Source organism: Mixophyes fleayi, chromosome 2 (genome assembly GCF_038048845.1).
Source record: "Mixophyes fleayi isolate aMixFle1 chromosome 2, aMixFle1.hap1, whole genome shotgun sequence".
NCBI classification, from domain to species: Eukaryota; Metazoa; Chordata; class Amphibia; order Anura; family Limnodynastidae; genus Mixophyes; species Mixophyes fleayi.
The window spans coordinates 323,410,891-323,425,676 of record NC_134403.1 but is presented as its reverse complement, the minus strand read 5'-3'; the positions used below and the strand labels follow the sequence as shown (position 1 = coordinate 323,425,676).

Here is a 14,786-nt window from a genome sequence, read left to right as displayed (position 1 = left end):
CAAAGTATTTAGCCTACATCACTACCATTAAATAACATTGCCTGACAAATACAAAAAACAAGGGGTTATATCTCATAATGAATTGTGTTTGGACATATGTAAATCATCCAATAGTGTATTCTTTCTAGTAAAACTATGCATGCAGAGGCCATTGATCAAAAGCCAGACATGTCTTCTTATAATAATAACTTTTTTTCTATTTGCAATTACACCACGGACTAATTCCTCCCAACATTTGGGGAATTGGGGCAGAGAAGGCGTGACTCTGAAAACAGGGCACACTCATGCTGGGGGTGTGGCTGCATCAGTTTGGGTAATACAATGCCACCCCAAGGGCGCTGTAGAATATCTACCTCCCTTCCCCTAAAGTTATCCCTGCATTGCCATACACAACATTGGCAGGTGTGTGTAGGACCCGCCCAGCGAGGTCAGGGACACACCTCTCAACAGTCCCTACAGGCAGAGCAGTGGGATGGTCCCCTAGAGACGCAACAGGTATGTTGACATATAAATGGAGAAGACCAAAGTGCTAAAAGAGCAGTTAGCACAGACCGAGGTACAACATATGTCATACACAGATAAACATACCTATTATTTATTTGCATGTACAAACTTGTGGTCATCGTGAACCTTTTGTTTCGTGTCTAAAGGGACCCAACGTGAGACAAAATATATACTTTACGTTTTTTGCCTTAAATGCCTTTCTTCAAGTTGAACCTATTTATTTATTTATTTTTAAATCAATATATGAATATTTAAGTCATACTTGCCAACTCTCCCGGAATGTCCGGGAGACTCCCGAAATTCGGGTAGGTCTCCCAAGCTCCCGGGAGAGCAGGCAAATATCCTGCATATGGGATCTGCTCCCCAAAATGAAGCGATTCGCGGTGAATCACATCATTTTGGCACCGCCCCCGCGACAAAAACGGCATTTTGTCGTGGAGGAGGGGGCAGAGCCAAAATGCAGCGATTCACCGTGCCCCACCCCTCCCGCCTACCAACCACGCCCCCCTGCCTGGGATCTCCCAGAAGGACCTTGGTAAGTATGATTTAAGTATCTATTGAGGCCATGTTGCATAGGTATTAAAATCATATTCATACCCTTACACAATTAACAAAAGCATTAGTATTTGTGCAATATAAGTTATGAAATACATTCACTTTTAGATACTTAACCAAACAGACAGAGGCAAGAAAGAAATATATATATTTCAATGCTCTCCTGTAATTATCTGCCTTCCCCTCTATCCTGCCCCTAGCCCGCTGCCTTAACCCACTCAGTCTATGGACACTAGTGCTGCAGCACTCTGCTTTTATTTGTATTATTAACCTTTATTTCTATAACACCAACACATTCCACAGTACTGTGCAACCAGGGGGAAAACTAAGTGAACATACAGTGATTAACAAATGCAGTAACAGACAATTAAACAGAAGGACAGGATGTCGGGCTTGCTAGTGAGTGAACTAAGACATCAGGTAAAAGTGCTTACTTTGTATTGTGGACCAGCGTTGGGAAATCACAATAACATGACAAGAAGCTATAGAGTGACTGTTATACATGAAGAATAAGTACACAGGACTCTTTTTTCCTCTTTGCTCATTGACGATAACACTACTATCACTGGCTGTAAGATTTACCAGTGATGGCATCCCTATGTCTTTACATGAGGAAGCCTATTTAACAAGATATTTTGTATCTATTTTTTAGAATCCATTTTTTTTTTTCAGTGGCACTGTTTTACTGTGAATGCGCAAATTGCTATTAAGGGAGGATGATAGGCCTAGGTCTTTGGCAAATCAGAGAGTATGAGTCGGATGGTAAACACAGAAAGGAGATGTGTGGGTGCAGCGTTGATGCAGATGTATAGGTGCATATGTGCAAGTGCAGTATTGTAGAGAGCTTTTATAATATGAACTAATTTTAAATTGCATCCTGGAACGCATCCAGTGCAGTTACTGGCAGTTAGTGGCAGAATTACTTAAACGATTAGTAAGAAAAATCAGCCTGGCAGCCACATTGAAGATGTATTGGCATTACAATAATCAAGATTTGAAATATTGAGAGCATGAAATAATGTTTGTACTAAGTAAAATGTTGGTTGTAGAGGCTTTGTTCTCTGGAAGCAAAGACATATTTTGGTCCTTGGATACCGTGGGAGTGGACACCAATGTCTCTGTTCTCTGTCTTATGAAATGCTCTTATTTTGGATGAAAACATAGATACTGCATTTGAAGAAAGAATACATTTCAGGAAGGAGCTGCTATAGATTTAGTAGTGAATTAGCCATTTCACTGATTTAAACTACAATGACTTGCACTCACTACTTGGGTTGGGCTTCATGGAACACTCAAGATTTTTGAGAATGATTGAAATCCCTTTTTTCCAAGAGTTCCCAACAGGAAATGCAGACACCTGGAGACCATTACTATTGACTTAATACACATACTAATGACTGCATTAAAGGAGCTGTGAGATCTAGCTGTCCATCTAGACCAGGCCTGTCCAACCTGCGGCCCTCCAGATGTTTGTGAAACTACAAGTCCCAGCATGCCCTTCCAGCTATCAACTGGTTGTCTACCAGCAGAGCATGCTGGGGCTTGTAGTTTCAAAACACCTGGAGGGCCGCAGGTTGGACAGGCCTGATCTAGACGGTAAAACTGTAATTGTAATTTGCTTGCATTTTTTTGGCCCCAATTTGTCCGCACACATGGTACGATAAATTGGACTTCTTCGGCTGTCTGGCGGGTGAGACATTGCAGAAAACTCCACTTTACTCCTAAGCTGATGACAAAGCATACATGGGCGTGTGGTAGTTAGCAGGATTAACCATCCTGACGGAATAATTCTTACTACTCGATTTGTCAATTTTATGCAAATTTGTGTGAAAACAACCAAATTCCCTGAAGAAAAATCATCATATGTCTGTTGCAAGCAAAAACTTCAATGAAAATAAGAATTACTATTCATCTGTACATATACTTAATTCTTGTGTAGAGGTCAGACATGTGGTATGTTTAATAAGTTACATCATAAATATAGCACAGACCAGGGAGTGATCAAATAAAATTATCAGGGCTGTAACTATGGCTGTATTAGAGGGTGGAAATATGAAGGGGGGCGCAGGGAATCAAAATTTGACATTAATTTGGTTAAGTGAGGGTTTTAAGGACATCACATTTCCTTCTTGTCCCATGCGCTAACACTTCTAGTTACGGCTCTGAATATTATTATTACTATTACTACTGAGTTATAATAAATTGCAAATGAAAAACAGTTACAAAAAAATAAAACAGTCATATACTATAGTGAGTACTACGCCAGTAAGCAAGGCACATCTTAGCGGCAAAATTGCCCTATACATGCCCAGAAGAGTGGCCACATGCCCATGCAGATTTACGTGATTCTGCCACTTATGCCAATCTGCACTTGGGAAGTGGGGACAGGGGCATTCTAATGTAGACAGAGTATGATAACGATGTGTTTACGCAAATGTCAAGGGATGCAGACCAGGAAACAGTCACATATACACCTGAGAAAGCTATATAATTTGCAAATGGTCAGGTGCAAATAGTGAATGATGATGATGACGAGCGTTTCCGGCACTAGTGAACCGCTTGCGACTGGCGGTTTTTGTATCGCTGGTGCCGATTGGTGCTTTCTACATTGCCCTGGCCTATATTACGCTTTTGAGTGTGTGTTCAAGAAATACATTTTTCCCCATACACTATATGAGTTGTTTCTGCTGTATTTGTTTTTTTTTTGAGGTTTATTGATGCTTAATAGCCCATGTATTTCCTGCACATAAACTATGTTTACATGCATCTTTTTTTAGCCTAAATTGCTCCCAATATGCGACCGACTCTGTATCAGGCCCTTGTACAAAATCAGATTAAGTGTGACTATACGGCTCATAAAAATGTATCTCGTCCCAGAAAATGTCTTGAATAGCGACTAATAGTGGTAAATGATTGGGTCGTCAGCAGTTTGACATCTAATTTTCAGCCCTCTTTTTAAAGATTTATCTTTATTATGTTATACTGTATGTCACAGACAAGGGATTTGGCTGTATTATTTACTACGGCACATGAGCAGTCATGCACAGAGCTGACGGGTAGATTTCTTAGTCTTATTCTGCCGATATCAGGCTCCAGTTTAGTGAAGTGTGGGAGCCACAGAAGCAATGTGGTGTGTGTAGCGCTTCTGGGAAACAGAAACAAGGGCCCCAGCACAATCAATACCTTATCATTTTCACTTGTTGCTAACAACAAACATCTGATTCCCTGGGGGGCTTTCCAGTCCAGCTGCTCTTATTCAACTAACCCATTGGTTTCCGGAGATAAAGCTTTTTACATTGCAAAAGAGCTATACAATAGATATATTACTGTGTCAGCTCCAGTGATTACCACATGTCAGGTGCAGTTATATGGATATGTCACCAGAGCCCTGAAAGCAACTTTAGTAATTCCTACAGCCACATGTTGCAAATCCAAACTGCAATTTGTCTCAACACCACTGCAATCGTCAGAAGAAGGTTGAGTTTTAAAGGGTATGTCCACCTTTATTTTTTGTACTTTTTAACACATACTTGGCCTCTCTGATTAGAACAATGGACCTTTCTCTGGAAAAATCTGAAGCTTCTCCCTATTCGACCCTGGGCTTTCGCTGGATATCGCCAGTAAAATTTTTGCCAAGGCTCACTGATGAAGGCCTACCAATACAAAACATGGGGAAGCCTATCTAACAAGGACAGAGGCGGTAAAAGTAACACCGAATTCCTCCTATCACTATCGCCATTGATACAGAGGTTCGGCACAGGAATAAATACTTTATTTAAAGTCAGGATTTCCAGTTCCACTGGGCATACCTCCAACCTGGCCTGGAATATCATCATCAGTTATTTATACAGCACCACTAATTCCACAGCGTTGTACAGAGAACTCTTTCACATCAGTCCCTGCCCCATTGGAGCTTACAGTCTAAATTCCCTAACATACACACACAGACAGACAGAGAGAGACTAGGGTCAATTTAATAGCAGCCAATTAAACTACCAGTATGTTTTTGGAATGTGGGAGGAAACCAAAGCACCCGGAGGAAATCCATGCAGACGCAGGGAAAACCATACAAACTCCACACAGATAAGGCCATGGTAGTGAATCGAACTCATGACTTCAGTGCTGTGAGCAGAAGTGCTAACCACTAAGCCATCGTGCTTCTCCGAGTAGCAGTAAGTGCAACCTTTCTGCTGTCACACAGTATTGCCAGGAGACTAATTATCACTCAGCTGCCCCAGTGAAATTTTAATAATACAATGTGATGACAGAAGATAGTTTATTGCTGTGTTAAGCGACAATAGATAATCTATGATATTGCTGGGTAATGATAAATAAACCCTATTGTACTCATTGTAACATTGTATTCCCAAGTATGTGCAGTCATTTTACAGGGGTGGAGCTGTCCTGATAGGACAGCGACACCCGGTCAGTCTGTTACTATGATCATCCAGTCAGCTGCCGCTGTGCTGTGGATACAGTCCTAGAACACGTGTAAGTAATGTTTGGAAAGCTTTATCTCCTACCATTTTCTGATTCAGTAGTATATAACAGCTCACTACATGTCAGTGAAGAGCAACAGGTGACAATACGGCCACAGAAGGCTCTCTGAGACTTCACCTGCTGCACCCAGTTCCTTCCGGCTGTACTATTAGGTTTGTTTCGTTACAGCTTGTAACACTTGTTTAACATAACTGCTCATCTATTAGGTCTCTTTCTCTGACTAAATATAATATTATAACTTATCACTGAGATTAAGGGTACTGTGCGGCCCTTTTGAAGGTTAGAGACAAACCAATGCGGCCCCCAAAGTGTATCATGTTGCCCATTACTGCTATATGTCATTGTTGTTATTTCATCCAAGAAGTCTTACTTTTATGTGTTTCAGTTACAGTGTAATCATCATCATCATCATTTATTTATATAGCGCCACTAATTCCGCAGCGCTGTACAGAGAACTAAGTCACAGCAGTCCCTGCCCCATTGGAGCTTACAGTCTAAATTCCCTAACATACACACACAGACACAGACTAGGGTCAATTTTGATAGCAGCCAATTAACCTACCAGTATGTTTTTGGAGTGTGGGAGGAAAACGGAGCACTCGGAGAAAACCCACGCAAACACAGGGAGAACATAAAAACTCCACACAGATAAGGCCATGGTCGGGAATCAAACTCATGACCCCAGTGCTGTGAGGCAGAAGTACTAACCACTTAGCCACCATGCTGCCCATCTTATTGGATGTTATGCACTATATTATCACTGCTTCATGGTATATGTATTTTGGCAGAATTGTTGAACAACTCTTTTCAAGCAGAAATATGTCCGGTCTGAAAACAATCTATGAGGTCTTGGTTGTATGCACTGCAGGAATAACCTGACTATGTTGTATAACACAGAACATATTATTAAAGCTTTCATGAACATTGGTAGATTTAACATGGAAGTAAAGTAATCTCTGTCCCTGTGACAGACACCTACTAGACTGAACAGACAGATATTGTTAGTTTACATTATAGAAACAGGCTAGTAAATGCTTTCAAGAATCCACAAGAAACAGGATTACTCAGTTTATCTTTATGGTGGTAATGAGCTCAGAAATGAAGAAATTATGGTTTTGCAGGGAAAAAAATTCAATGCATCTTTTACACTGGATGTTCAGGGGGCACGGTGTCTACTATCATAGTAGTGTATGCATGCATGCCAACCGGATATCATTCAAACCCATACTGGCCAACTTATTGCAAGTATGGTTCGAGAGCTGCAGAGGGAAGGTGGGCGTGCAGGGGGCGGGGCTCTGAAAAGCGGGTAATTTTGGCCCCGCCTCATGACGTAATGACGCAAAATGTGTCATTTTACAGCGGGGACGGGGCCAAATTCTGCCCGATGCGGGAGATTGCCATACTCTCCCGGGAGTCCGTGAGACTCACCCGAAATGCGGGAGTCTCCCGGACGTTCCCGGAGACTTGCCAAGTATGTTCAAACTAGAGACGGGCGGGTCCGGTTCCCCGAGAACCGAACCCACCCGAACTTTGGGTATCCGAGTACCGAGCTGAGCAGCTCGGTACTCTCCCGCCCGTTCCGAATCCAAATTGAGGCCGAACGTCATTGTGACGTCGTCGGATCTCGGGGCTCGGTTCTCGCGATACTTCAACATTATAAATACACGCCTCCACAGCAATCCATCGCCATTTGATAGAGGGAGAGAGCAGAGTGTAGTCACAGGCTGATTAGAGCAGGGACAGAGAATCCAATATTTTTCTTGCAATAGCTCTAACAAAAATCGCTAGAGAAGAGAGGAGGATAGATGTTTATTATTTTTTGTTAATATTTGGCACTCCCCAGTGCTTTTGGGGTGTCCCCCATAATTGTGCATAAATATTTCTGGCTGTCAAAAGTCATATCTGTCAGCAGTATCTACCAACTAATTTTTAGCACTCCTCAGTGCTTTTGGGGTGTTCCCCATAATTGTGCATAAATATTTCTGGCTCTCAAAAGTCATATCTGTCAGCAGCATCTTACCAAATAATTTTTACCACTATAAGTGCTTTGCGCTCAGAATGGATTCAAAGCAGTCCACATATGATCAGAATGAGCAACCAGGTTCTGTCACCAGTCCTGATGTTAGTGTTCCCAGTACATCGTCTGGCCAAGGCGATGTCAAACAACAGAGTGTTTCCAAATCAGTGCAAAAAACAAAACCCCCCAAAAAATTTACTGTGTTGAAGCGAAAAAAAAAGTGTTACTGAACAAAAGTTAAGTGGCGATAAAAAAAAATTTGCCAACATGCCATTCTACACACGCAGTGGCAAAGAGAGAATGAGGCCTTCACCTTTGGCTTTTAGTGGCAGATCCAAAAATGTTACCGACCCTACAAGTGGTGCACAACTACTGTTACGCGTCAAAGCCGAGCTGCAAGATAACAGTAAGGCATTGGAGAATAATGTTTGCTCTGAATCAGAAATGACACCGATCCCTGTGGAGAGTCCATTCAACAGTGGTATGTCTAATTGTGAGCATTCTGTTAGTGTACCCATAAAGAAGGGCCCTTTCAGCAGTTCTGCTGATGTGTACCTGAACAGCCCGAGTGTAGCCGCTGATACACAAATTGAGGATGCCACTTTGGAAATAGAAGAGGATGAGGGGGAGTTTTATGGAGGTGACGAGGGCACTAATGAGGATGATGATGATTATAATACAGACAGATACCAAATTGCCTTTCTCAATTTCTATTTATATTCTAGATTATACAACGGCTGAATAGTTTTCTATTTTATTCCTAGTGGAGAGGGGATCTGATGCAGACAGATACCAAACTGCCTTTGTCCATTTCTTTGTATATTCTAATTTCTAGTTCTACAATCTATGCAGGCTGCTTTTTTTATATTCAACTACAAGTGGAGGGCGGGGGGGCTTAGATAGCCACCAAAGTACCGTGGTCCATTTAATTCTACTTTCTAGCTCCACAGTCTGTGCAGGCTGCTTTTTTTATATTCAACTACAAGTGGAGGGCGGGGGGGCTTAGATAGCCACCAAAGTACCGTGGTCCATTTAATTCTACTTTCTAGCTCCACAGTCTGTGCAGGCTGCTTTTTTAATATTCAACTACAAGTGTAGGGTCTAATATACACCCAAAGATGATGGCTACATTGCCAATAATCAAAGATGGAGGAGGTAGACAACCAGGTTTGACTGTATAATTTGCAGACAAGTGTTCGCATTAAGGACGGCCTACCAGGGATTCAAATGTTTTTTCATAATTTATTAGCTTTAGAATTACATCACTTATCTAAGAAACTGGTGGAGCACTAAATTAGGTTATTTTAGACCCAAAAAAATTGTATTTTTTTCAAAAATAGCAAAACAAAACCAAACAAAACCAAAACCAAAACCAAAACCAAAACACGCAAGGGCGGTTTTGCAAAACCAAAACCAAAACACGAAGGTAATCCAGATCCAAAACCGAATACAAAACCAAAACACGGGGGTCAGTGACCATCTCTAGTTCAAACCAAGCTCATTATACCTCAGACCTAGATGTCATAAGAACATAATTTAGAGCAGACCTGGCCAATCTGTGGCTCTCAAGGTGTTGTGGAACTACAAGTCCCAGCATGCCCTGCCAGTAACCAAATGCCTGACTACTGGCAAAGCATGCTGTGAATTATAGTTTCACAACCCCTGGAGAGTCACAGGTTGACCAGGCCTAATCAAGACCTATCATATCCACTATATTTAGGGACCAAAACATTTTCCTAATGTATCATTCCCCTATTGCCTTGTGACTTGAAGCTTGCAAGCAGCAGCCTCTATCATCTTCCATCTGTGTTTCCCTGTTTAGTTTTACAAGTTTGTTTTACTACCAATTGTGACTCACTAAGGGATACTGGTGCTATATATGAGCAATAAAAAACAGCCATGAATAACAATATTGTGATTTTCTGAATAATATAAACCAGTCATACATTATTATCTACATGATGCTCCCATGAAGCAGTAGGAGCATTTTGAAGGTCAGCACTACATTCCGTGGAGCCTGTTAGTGTTGGCATTTTGTCACGCAAGGGAAAGTCAACATACTGTGCTTATAGATGTGGTAACTTAATGACCCTGGTGCACGTGGCAGCACTAATGGGGATACTGCTGAAAAGACTCAACATATAGATCTACATATAGATCTACTGCTGCCAGTCTGACTAGAGAAGCGTAGACTTGCACCTGCTTAGAACAACACACTTTTCAGTGTCACAAACAGCTGCTTCTTTTTGCCGACTTCATAGTGCAATCACAGCATGTCCCTTAAGAAACTCTGAAAAGTACCTGAGGATCAGCAAACAGAAAGGTAAATTGTTATCATTCCACCTCCCTTGTAATGTAACTATCGCAGAGTGAAGTTCTCTTGTTTAGAGTCCCTTCAATATGTTGTGATTAAAATAACAATTGGTCATTTACAGTGAATCTGAGATACCTACTAGGTTAGTGGGCCAGTCGGGACATGTATTGTACAGTTGATTGATTATCCACAGCAAACAAAAAGAACACTCTGGTTTACACCAGTAGCAGCAAAGTATAACAGTTTTAATTATGCTTTTTCTGCCTCAACACTTTAATTCTTATCAGTTGTCTTTTTGGCAGCTTTCATACTTACAAATAAGCCTATCATTGACAAGCGCTTAACTATGAAAAGTATGTCAAATATTCCAAAGGTGTAAAACCAAGAATGTATTTACTTTGTTGCCAATGTAGGAACAGGAAACGGTTTATCACTAAAATATTAATGATACTTCACCTGAGAAAACCTGCTGGAGAAATCCTTTCAGGAGATTAACGTTTGTAAAGTTATTGTAACCCTCTGTAAATTTTTTAATGGGGTGCACGTGTCTGGATACGATTGGTTAGTCATACACTCATATGTTTGCACTACTAAGACATCATGCCTTTTCCTTCATTTTTTTTGCCATAAGTAATCCAGTGTTGCTAAGGCTCCCATATGTCCTGGTATTTTCTCAGTTAAATATTTTAGATTGAAAAAGGGGGACTGACAAAATTTATTGTCTAATAATTGAAACTCCGAATGAACCGAAATTAACTGGATAAGTGAAAACATCCATTTAAATGCTTATCTTATTTTTGACATAAACGAGAGTATGAGGTGGATTTTATGACCATATCAAATTTAAGCTCACATGGGTGTCCCAGTTTTTCATTCCAAAATAATGGGAGCCCCACCTTAACCCTCCATCTGGGGTGCTTCTTTAAAGGATCTATGAAAAAGAAAAGTATAGTACTCCAAAGATTTAAAGAAAGCTCTGCAGACATGCTGGTATATTGGACCAGACCCTAGCCTGGATCTATTCCACACTGCAAGTTCCAAATGCTAGAATGCTAATTGAAAACTGATTAATGGTAACTCTCCCACGAGACATTCAGACAAACACCTCCAGAATAAAATGATGGTGCTATGACTGTGTCATAATGAAACAGATACAGAAATGTGGAGATGATATAGAGCTGTAAATTGGAACCTTTACTGTAATTACCTAAGCAAAAGTTAGGTGAGAAAGACAAGGTATACAAGAGAATGTCTTTGGTCAGAATACAACTGAATGCTCCAGCACTGCGAGGCTAACCACTGAGCCACTGGAATAGAACAGATTGCTCCAGTACTGGGAGATGGCAATCCTAACCATTGTGCCACTGAAATAGTACCCGATGGCCCCAGTACCGTGAGGCAGCAATGCTAACCATTGTGCCACTGAAATAGAACCGATGGCCCCAGTACCGTGAGGCAGCAATCCTAACCATTGTGCCACTGAAATAGAACCGATGGCCACAGTACCGTGAGGCAGCAATGCTAACCATTGTGCCACTGAAATAGAACTGATGGCCCCAGCACCGTGAGACAGCAATGCTAACCACTGTGCCACTGGAAAATAACCGATGACCCCAGTACTGTGAGACAGCAAAGCTAACCACTGTGCCACTGGAAAAGAACCGATGACCCCACTACTGTGAAGCAGCAATGCTACCCATTGTGCCACAGCATTTAAGCTATATATTTATCTCAGCTGTGATTACGTTGCTGTCTCACAGTACCGGTGCCAGCGGTTTATATTTTGACCAGGGCTCTTTCTGTGTGGAGTTTAGTATGTTCTGTTTGAGTGGGCTTTCTCCAGGTACTACAGTTTCTTCCCACAGTCCAAAAACATACTAAGTTAACTGGCTGCTGAGCAAATTGACCTTAATATGTGTTCGTGTGGTGGAGATATAAGACTGGGGAAGAATTAAACATTCTGTAAAGCATTGGGTAATATGTTGGTGCTATATACAGGATAATAGATGTGTAATCCACGCACACAGTCAGGTTTGTGCTATTGGATGCAAAAACTGACTTTTAACTATAGCTGCATCTTGCTTGCTCCTAATCACCCCTCTTATGGGGAAAGAACATCTGGTGAAACCTGTCCAAAATGAGCAAGCAATTTGTGCACCATAAATCTCACACAGAAACTGGTTCAATGATGTAAGTTACCTTATATATATATTATCATCCCCTTTCATCATAGTCACAAATAGCCAACTGCTATGGGCTTTAATGCTGAAAGTGGTAAAGCCCAATTTAAATCAGGGTATCACAGCATACTTATTATGTGCCAAGATTTCCCTTGTCTTAACCCGGACAACAGGACACATGTGTCATCAAAGGCTCAGTTGCTTTGCAACAGGTAAATATTGAACTTTCCTAATGTTTTGCCATCCCAAATCTTTATGGACTTTATTGAATTAAAACATTTCCAAGCATGAACTCTCTTTCTCAACATTTTATTTCTGGATTCTAGGTCTGCTGCTATAAAAGGAAAATTAGGAAATGGAATTGTAATCACAGACAATAATGTACTTACACAACATAAGAGCTCACTTTTTTTTTTTAATTAAAATATAATAGCTCTGGTTATGAGCTATCTTTCCAAAAGCACATACTGTGTTAAGTGATTATAGTGATTGTCACTACCACCCTATGAAATACATTGAATGGGATAGTATTTTTTCCTTTGCCTCACAATTTACCTCTGAATAAGCTTTATAATTAATAAGGACATAGGAGTCCAGGTTTGAATGTATCTATCTAACCTGCTTGCATCCATTTCTATACATCATATTTGTTCTCCAGATGAAAGGTAGTTCTGGTGCCCAACTTTTAAAATGGTTTACTAAGACAACATTATCAATTACACGAGCTGTCAGTGAGTTTTTGAAATGATCATCATTCATCTCCTTGTAACACTTTTCTACCCATTAGGGTAATAACACTGTTTGTGCCCCTCATCCATTATCCATACACACAGCTGTACTAATGACATATTGTTATCCCGCTGCCTCCTTACATATTCTGTCTCAGCGGGTCTTGGGTTTTATTTTATTTTTCACAGTAAGCTTTGCTCCCACTCTTGTCTTCCCTACCTCCTGAAAATCCCACAGTCATCCATTCTACTAAGCACAATAAGCCATTGCAACTCTCCCCTGCATGAATGGGCCACACACACACATCGAGAGCACTAGGTGAGTCCATCACATAACGTCTATAGCTGAGGTTACACCACAAATACACTTCTTAACGGTACATCATTACAGGAATAAGGAACAATAATCTCTGGTTTACCTCCTCTCTCTAATCTGTCTCCGTGATTTATGTAGCAATCCAATTAAAACCACGGCTGCCCGTATGCCTGCTTTTTTGGAATGAATCCTCTCTGTTGGTTGAGACATAATTATTAGATCCAAGTGAGACCGTTTCCAAGACCACAGTATGAAAACTATATATATGTTGTCTCCACTCCTGTAAGTCGTTTCTCTGCTTTAATTGTTTGCAAAGTGAATGCTGAGACAGGTGACTTTTCCACTAGTGACCTTTAGGTCAACCGTGTCACCCTCTTCCACTCCAGACGCTTCCAGGTTCCGATTCTCTCCGGTCTCTTGCTACTCAATCAACCAGGGCTGTCAGTTTTTTCACAAGTCACTTTCCAAAGTGACTTAAGCTCATATTATCCAGATAACCTCAAGCCTGGATCCACCGAGGACCAACCGCAAATGCCTTTTACCCTCCGGCTCTCCTGCTCCCAAATATTCCAAGCCCAAGTTTTAACTCACTGACCACAGGTAGAGAAGAGCGTGACTCTGCTTTCCAGATCCATAATTTGCCAGGAGACACACACACTACCAGAGCTGAACAGGGACGTCATGAAATCAAAGCCCATAAGAGAGGTGGAGAAAAACAAACACTTTCACACACACAAAAACACAACGACTTGGAGTTGGCTCTGCACCTGCTGGTTAAACTATTAACTTTCACTAGCAAGAGGATGCTGAGTGTGTGTGAAGGGGACGGTGGATGGAGCATCATTGCCTGCACCGGCTGGGAATACCAGGATCTGCAAGGTGGGTGTTACCAGACGGCTTATTTCCTCCTCTTTCTTCATTCTTTCCCTGCCGACTGCAGAATGCTGTGGATGAATTTGGTCACAGGGAACAGCGAAGTCTGTGTAGAGTTCTACGGAACTGGCAGGGTGTCTGCACAGACAGCAGTAGAGTTGGTGTGTCAGTAGCAGAGACTGCACACATTCAGTGGAGAAGGGGCGGATATTCTAGTTAACCCTATCCTTATTTGTTGTACGGATAGGTGGACACATATATATCATTTAAAAAGCTAAAAACTGGATAATAACATAATTATCCAAAATGATATTAAACAGACAAACAGAAAGGTTTATGCATAAATAACCAATCATTATTAACCCTTGTAAAATGTTGAATAAAGTTGGTCTAGATGCTAAATGAAAGCTACTATATTTTAAGTCATGGCAGTCTGTAATCACTTAATTTCTACCTGTCCTGCCTGTAGACCCAACCCATAGTCTATTTCTATATATTTTTATAGAGCCCATTCTCTAATGGATATCAAGATATGTGTCCTATTCCTAAAGTCATCACATTTGTATACACCCTGTCCATGGCTGTGTACACTAAATTGAGCATTGTACATTTTTTATATATATATATATATATATATATATATATATATATATATATAGATATAGATATATATATAGATATATATATATATATATATATATATATATATATATATATATATATATATATATATATATATGGATAGATATAGATATATATGGATTTATTATGGGAGGTTCAATTCCCCCAGAATATCACC

The 14,786-nt window shown here is 40.7% G+C and overlaps 1 protein-coding gene across 1 annotated transcript in view; it reads right to left on the bottom strand.

Annotated features, from left to right (window-relative positions):
* RAP1GAP2 (RAP1 GTPase activating protein 2) overlaps positions 1-14,150 on the bottom strand; it is a 258,657-nt gene extending 244,507 nt beyond the window's left edge. The window contains exon 1 of the mRNA XM_075196774.1: positions 13,218-14,150. Coding sequence (XP_075052875.1) covers positions 13,218-13,324 — 107 coding nt within the window. The 5' untranslated portion in view covers positions 13,325-14,150. The remainder of the gene's footprint in view (positions 1-13,217) is intronic.
* Between the last annotated feature and the right edge of the window lie 636 nt (positions 14,151-14,786).